This window comes from Taurulus bubalis (genome assembly GCF_910589615.1).
Source record: "Taurulus bubalis genome assembly, chromosome: 10".
In the NCBI taxonomy this organism is placed as follows: Eukaryota; Metazoa; Chordata; class Actinopteri; order Perciformes; family Cottidae; genus Taurulus; species Taurulus bubalis.
This window is the reverse complement of record NC_136598.1, coordinates 27,661,915-27,669,414: the sequence shown is the minus strand read 5'-3', so window position 1 is coordinate 27,669,414 and position 7,500 is coordinate 27,661,915. Positions and strand designations below refer to the sequence as shown.

At 42.9% G+C, this 7,500-nt stretch overlaps 2 protein-coding genes across 2 annotated transcripts in view; one reads left to right on the top strand and one right to left on the bottom strand.

The window, feature by feature from the left end:
• The window catches only part of LOC306742560 (protein NLRC3-like), a gene marked incomplete at both ends in the record, with an annotated part of 315,498 nt that overhangs the window by 89,459 nt on the left and 218,539 nt on the right, over positions 1-7,500 (top strand).
• ltbp4 (latent transforming growth factor beta binding protein 4) overlaps positions 1-7,500 on the bottom strand; it is a gene marked incomplete at its 5' end in the record, with an annotated part of 54,080 nt that overhangs the window by 39,176 nt on the left and 7,404 nt on the right. Inside the window, 3 exons of the mRNA XM_079224377.1 lie at positions 4,313-4,536; positions 5,989-6,167; positions 6,257-6,344. Coding sequence (XP_079080503.1) covers positions 4,313-4,536; positions 5,989-6,167; positions 6,257-6,344 — 491 coding nt within the window. The remainder of the gene's footprint in view (positions 1-4,312; positions 4,537-5,988; positions 6,168-6,256; positions 6,345-7,500) is intronic.

Below are 7,500 nucleotides of genomic sequence, written 5' to 3'. Positions count from 1 at the left end.
CGTTTATCTCCCAGCAGCCCCGTCGGCTCCACTGGGCTTATCTCTGAGTAACGACCCGCGTGTTGTGGTCCGTGTGTTAAACACACTCGCCGTAGCTTATCCAGACACCAGCTTTGCTCAGCCAACGTCACGCGTGAAGACACGCCGGACATGTTGGGGAGTCGTGAAATAATAACACAAGTAATACTCCATGAAAAGCTCATTGTTTAGTGTGTTGGTTCTTTACCATCCTCTACTGTGGTTCTTTAATGGTCCTCTACTGAGGTTCTTCAATGGTCCTCCACTGAGGTTCTTTAATGGTCCTCTACTGAGGTTCTTCAATGGTCCTCCACTGCGGTTCTTTAATGGTCCTCTACTGAGGTTCTTCAATGGTCCTCCACTGAGGTTCTTCAATGGTCCTCCACTGCGGTTCTTTAATGATCCTCTACTGAGGTTCTTTAATGGTCCTCTACTGAGGTTCTTTAATGGTCCTCTACTGAGGTTCTTCAATGGTCCTCTACTGCGGTTCTTTACTGTCCTCTATTACAGTTCTTTACTGTCCTCTACTGAGGTTCTTCAATGGTCCTCTACTGAGGTGCTTTAATGGTCCTCTACTGAGGTTCTTCAATGGTCCTCTACTGAGGTTCTTCAATGGTCCTCTACTGAGGTGCTTTAATGGTCCTCTACTGTGGTTCTTCTATGGTCCTCTACTGAGGTTCTTTAATGGTCCTCTAATGTGGTTATTCAATGGTCCTCTACTGCGGTTCTTCAATGGTCCTCTACTGAGGTTCTTCAATGGTCCTCTACTGAGGTTATTTAATGGTCCTCTACTGAGGTTCTTTAATGGTCCTCTACTGAGGTTCTTCAATGGTCCTCTACTGAGGTTCTTTAATGGTCCTCTACTGCGGTTCTTCAATGGTCCTCTACTGAGGTTCTTCAATGGTCCTCTACTGAGGTTATTTAATGGTCCTCTACTGAGGTTCTTTAATGGTCCTCTACTGAGGTTCTTCAATGGTCCTCTACTGAGGTTCTTTAATGGTCCTCTACTGCGGTTCTTCAATGGTCCTCTACTGCGGTTGTTTACCGTCCTCTACTGCGGTTCTTTAATATCCTCTACTGCGGTTCTTTACCGCCCTCTACTGGGGTTCTTTAATGTCCTCTACTGCGGTTCTTTAATGGCCCTCTACTGCGGTTCTTTAATGGTCCTCTACTGCGGTTGTTTAATGTCCTCTACTGCGGTTCTTTAATGTCCTCTACTGCGGTTCTTTAATGTCCTCTACTGCGGTTCTTTAATGTCCTCTACTGAGGTTCTTCAATGGTCCTCTACTGCGGTTGTTTAATGTCCTCTACTGCGGTTCTTTAATGTCCTCTACTGCGGTTCTTTAATGTCCTCTACTGCGGTTCTTTACCATCCTCTACTGTGGTTCTTTAATGGTCCTCTACTGAGGTTCTTCAATGGTCCTCCACTGAGGTTCTTTAATGGTCCTCTACTGAGGTTCTTCAATGGTCCTCCACTGCGGTTCTTTAATGGTCCTCTACTGAGGTTCTTCAATGGTCCTCCACTGAGGTTCTTCAATGGTCCTCCACTGCGGTTCTTTAATGATCCTCTACTGAGGTTCTTTAATGGTCCTCTACTGAGGTTCTTTAATGGTCCTCTACTGAGGTTCTTCAATGGTCCTCTACTGCGGTTCTTTACTGTCCTCTATTACAGTTCTTTACTGTCCTCTACTGAGGTTCTTCAATGGTCCTCTACTGAGGTGCTTTAATGGTCCTCTACTGAGGTTCTTCAATGGTCCTCTACTGAGGTTCTTCAATGGTCCTCTACTGAGGTGCTTTAATGGTCCTCTACTGTGGTTCTTCTATGGTCCTCTACTGAGGTTCTTTAATGGTCCTCTAATGTGGTTATTCAATGGTCCTCTACTGCGGTTCTTCAATGGTCCTCTACTGAGGTTCTTCAATGGTCCTCTACTGAGGTTATTTAATGGTCCTCTACTGAGGTTCTTTAATGGTCCTCTACTGAGGTTCTTCAATGGTCCTCTACTGAGGTTCTTTAATGGTCCTCTACTGCGGTTCTTCAATGGTCCTCTACTGAGGTTCTTCAATGGTCCTCTACTGAGGTTATTTAATGGTCCTCTACTGAGGTTCTTTAATGGTCCTCTACTGAGGTTCTTCAATGGTCCTCTACTGAGGTTCTTTAATGGTCCTCTACTGCGGTTCTTCAATGGTCCTCTACTGCGGTTGTTTACCGTCCTCTACTGCGGTTCTTTAATATCGTCTACTGCGGTTCTTTACCGCCCTCTACTGGGGTTCTTTAATGTCCTCTACTGCGGTTCTTTAATGGCCCTCTACTGCGGTTCTTTAATGGTCCTCTACTGCGGTTGTTTAATGTCCTCTACTGCGGTTCTTTAATGTCCTCTACTGCGGTTCTTTAATGTCCTCTACTGCGGTTCTTTAATGTCCTCTACTGCGGTTCTTTAATGTCCTCTACTGCGGTTCTTTAATGACCTCTACTGCGGTTCTTTAATATCCTCTACTGCGGTTCTTTAATGACCTCTACTGCGGTTCTTTAATATCCTCTACTGCGGTTCTTTAATGACCTCTACTGCGGTTCTTTAATATCCTCTACTGCGGTTCTTTAATGACCTCTACTGCGGTTCTTTAATATCCTCTACTGCGGTTCTTTAATGACCTCTACTGCGGTTCTTTAATATCCTCTACTGCGGTTCTTTACCACCTTCTACTGCGGTTCTTTAATGTCCTCTACTGCGGTTCTTTAATGTCCTCTACTGCGGTTCTTTAATGTCCTCTACTGCGGTTCTTTAATGTCCTCTACTGCGGTTCTTTAATGTCCTCTACTGCGGTTCTTTAATGTCCTCTACTGCGGTTCTTTAATATCCTCTACTGCGGTTCTTTACCACCTTCTACTGCGGTTCTTTAATATCCTCTACTGCGGTTCTTTAATATCCTCCACTGCTGTTCTTTAATGTCCTCTACTGCGGTTCTTTAATGTCCTCTACTGCGGTTCTTTAATGTCCTCTACTGCGGTTCTTTAATATCCTCTACTGCGGTTCTTTAATGTCCTCTACTGCGGTTCTTTAATGTCCTCTACTGCGGTTCTTTAATGTCCTCTACTGCGGTTCTTTAATGTCCTCTACTGCGGTTCTTTAATGTCCTCTACTGCGGTTCTTTAATGTCCTCTACTGCGGTTCTTTAATGTCCTCTACTGCGGTTCTTTAATATCCTCTACTGCGGTTCTTTAATGTCCTCTACTGCGGTTCTTTAATGTCCTCTACTGCGGTTCTTTAATATCCTCTACTGCGGTTCTTTAATGTCCTCTACTGCGGTTCTTTAATGTCCTCTACTGCGGTTCTTTAATGACCTCTACTGCGGTTCTTTAATGTCCTCTACTGCGGTTCTTTAATGACCTCTACTGCGGTTCTTTAATGTCCTCTACTGCAGTTCTTCAATGGTCTCTTTAATGCTCTCGTTTCTCTGCATCAGATAAACGTCACACGGTGAATACATGCAGAGGTTCGGGCGGACGAGTCGTGAATTATTAACACAATTAATACTCCATGAAAAACTCATTATTTAGATGTTGAACTTTCTTTTCCTTGCAGAAATTGTTCATCAGGATGAATCATAATATCTTTGGTTTCTACTTTGGTCGTACACTGCTAATGAGTAGAGGTTAGCTAACATGCAAACATGCTAATCTTAGATGGTTTAGAACAGTTCACCGCTAAACTCTCAGACTGTAAACAGGAAGTGGACGTCATCATCGTGACGTCTCTCGTTGGTTTTTGGATGTTATCAAGTGTCCAGTTCGACGTTTTGGCCGTCGCCATGCTGTTTTTTTGGCAACCAGTGAACAGGAAGTGAACATATGTGGACTGAGGAAGAGTGACGTAGAGACCTGTCAATCACCTTTAGCCCCGCCCTAAAGCGTCCCCTGCTTTATGGTCTGTTTGACTCTAAATGACCATAATGTACTAAATGAACATCATGCTGTACTGAAGAAGACTTGAAACTAGAGATTGAGACATAAACTCATGTTTACAATGTTTACTGAGGGAATACATCAAGAGAAGTAGAGTCACTTATATAGACTTCTATACAACCAGAGGAGTCACCCCCTGGTGGTCAGGAGAGAGAATGCAGCTTGAACACATGAAGCATAGACTTCTATACAACCAGAGGAGTCACCCCCTGGTGGTCAGGAGAGAGAATGCAGCTTGAACACATGAAGCATAGACTTCTATACAACCAGAGGAGTCACCCCCTGGTGCATGTGTGTGTGTGTGTGTGTGTGTGTGTGTGTGTTATAACTAACCAGCCGTGACGTGGACGGTGTACTGGCCCTTCTGAGTGTAGAAAGTCTTCACACTGGTTTTCACTGTGGATGATGATGAGGGCGTAGTGTGAGGAGATGAGGTCACAGTCAGATCTTTCTTCCTCTCCTTCTCGATGTGCTTCATCAGCAGGGCGGCCATCTTGTCTCCTCTTCCTCCCTGTGACAGAGTCTTCCTCAAAAGCATGGCCTGGACCTCCCTCAGACTGTTGGAGACACAAACACTGAATATACACACAAGTACGTCACACTTTTCCTCCACTGACTTCAACCTCACGGAACATTCTATGCGGAAAATATTGAGTTCATATAAATGCTGAGCAGCCAGTTTGTTAGTTACTGCATGAATGTGTTCCCTAGGTAGTTTGTTATTAACTTAATGCTCATTACTTTGTTACTAACTTAGTCAGTTAATTAAGACTTTTAATGAATTACTTTGTTAGTTAGTTATTTAAATTGTTAATTTGTTACTTCATTTGTTAGTATAGGAATACATTTCCAAATTAATCCAAATAAATATATAAATAGATGTACATATATACATACATCTAAATAAATGTATATACAGTATATACAATAAATACATATATAAATATATATATATAATATATAAATATACATATAAACGTACATTTTAGACTGCACAGTATAATTATACTGTCAACATGAAACAGCATTCTTTTCTGACCCACAATCCTTTGCGCTGCGGATAAATGAGCAAGAGGGTCAAAGTCCAACGTCCCACGACACGATGAAGTACTTTGTCCCGACTGAACACATGCTACATGAAACAGGAGGTACTTTGTGAGCTGCAGTACCTCCTGAAAGTACAAAGAACACAGCTCCAGTCTTCCCACAGCCCCGCCCCCCGTGACCTCTGACCTCTGACTCCGGGTCGCGGTCATTGTTTACACGTCGATGTTTCACATGGGGGAGGAAGAAGAGCTCTGATCTTGTACTGCAGTAAAAGTACTAATAACACTGGGAAAATACTCCACGGCAAGTACAAGTGTGTGTACTTAAAGTACGGAAGCAAAGTTTTTATATCAACTCCTTCATTATAGTTGTTATCAGAGTACATTTTAACCTCAGTGTACTCTAGTACTTACAGTGTGTATTACCTGGTGAGGAGCGCCACCTGCTGTCTGAACACAACTAAGGCAGATTACTTTTTTTGCCAGTAGTAGTGGAGTCAGTAGTAGTACTGCTCTGGTTGTATAGAAGTCTATGCTTCATGTGTTGAAGCTGCATTCTCTCTCCTGACCACCAGGGGGCGACTCCTCTGGTTGTATAGAAGTATATGCTTCATGTGTTAAAGCTGTATTCTCTCTCCTGACCACCAGGGGGCGACTCCTCTGGTTGTATAGAAGTATATGCTTCATGTGTTAAAGCTGCATTCTCTCTCCTGACCACCAGGGGGTGACTCCTCTGGTTGTATAGAAGTATATGCTTCATGTGTTAAAGCTGCATTCTCTCTCCTGACCACCAGGGGGCGACTCCTCTGGTTGTATAGAAGTATATGCTTCATGTGTTAAAGCTGCATTCTCTCTCCTGACCACCAGTACACAAGTGTACTGGATGTATAAATACTGTGTGGAGGTACCTAAGCGCAGTACAAGTACTTCACTTGTATTCTAGGAACAAAGGAGTCGTGTTACCTCAGCGTCCTCGCCTCCTTCTTCTCTTCTTCCACACCTTCCTTTGACCTCGGTCCAGGATCAGACTCTGGATCAGGTCTGAACTCTAGATTCAATGGGTCCTCTGTTCTGGACCTGGACTCCAGGTTCAGGTCTCTAGAGGTTGGTCCTAGATCTACTGGAGAGGCTCGTCCCTCAGTCTGAGACCAGGAGGCAGATCTAGAGGAGTGTGAGGGTTCCTCTTCCTCCTCCTCCTCGTCCTCGTTGTCTCCTGTCTCCTTCTGTGGACGGGCGGCTTGGTCCTCAGCAGCCTCCTCCGGGTTGAGGGTCTCGGGGGGATCCGGGTCCGCGGCTCCTGGTTCAGGTCTGACGGGAGACTGGAGGAGACGGACGCCGGTCAGCGAGGAAAACTCACAGCGGTTACCGTGGAAACCTCGTCCACACACACAGCGGTTTGACCGCCGACACGACGAAGAGTTAAGGCAACGAGGAAGACACCTGGCTGCAGGAGACAAGGAGACAAGGAGACGAGGAGGGGACGGGAGAGGAGAACGAGGAAAGTAGAGGAGAGGAGACAAGGAAAGGTTTTCAGACTCTTTCACAGGTTTATCATTATTATTTTTTGTGACAACATTCAGGAATATTTATTGACCATCAAACCGTAAAAAGTCTTTTAGACTGAAAATACGCACTGATCTTCACTTCCTGTTTCACTCTAAGACATGCAACGCAGACAGACAGGCTCTGTGTGTCTTCTATACAACCATAGCTTTATGTATCAGTGTGTCTTCTAAACAACCATAGCTGTATGTATCAGTGTGTCTTCTAAACAACCATCACTGTATGTACCAGTGGGTCTTCTATACAACAATAGCTATATGTATCAGTGTGTCTTCTATACAACCATAGCTATGTGGATCAGTGTGTCTTCTATACAACCATAGATAGCTGTTATGTGTGTTAAATATGTAAAATATGTTAAGTTTGTTAAATATGATAAATATGTTCCAGTTTCGGCGTTTTTCATAAACGATTAATGGCATAAACAATCTTCAGATGAATTGATCAGAATAACTGTTGTTGTTGTTGGTGGCAGCCTTCTGATCGGTGATCAATACTTTGTGAGTTTTAATGACCTTCTTACTTTTCACTCATGTGTTTTGACCACCGGGTATATTGTTGAATATTAAAAGCTAAAAAATATGTTTTTTTCTAATAATGAAACCGTTTCATTGACAAGATAAACATTTAACACTCGAGGAAGATCCAGTATTGTATTAATGCTTTTTTATTCATAATTTTATTCTAAAGTAAAATAAAAAGTAAACGTTTTCGGTGACGTCTTTCATATCTACAAATATTATAATAAACATGAGGTCTTTCATATCTACATATATTATAATAAACATGAGGTATTTCATATCTACATATATTATAATAAACATGACGTCTTTCATATCTACATATATTATAATAAACATGAGGTCTTTCATATCTACATATATTATAATAAACATGATGCAGCTGAACAAG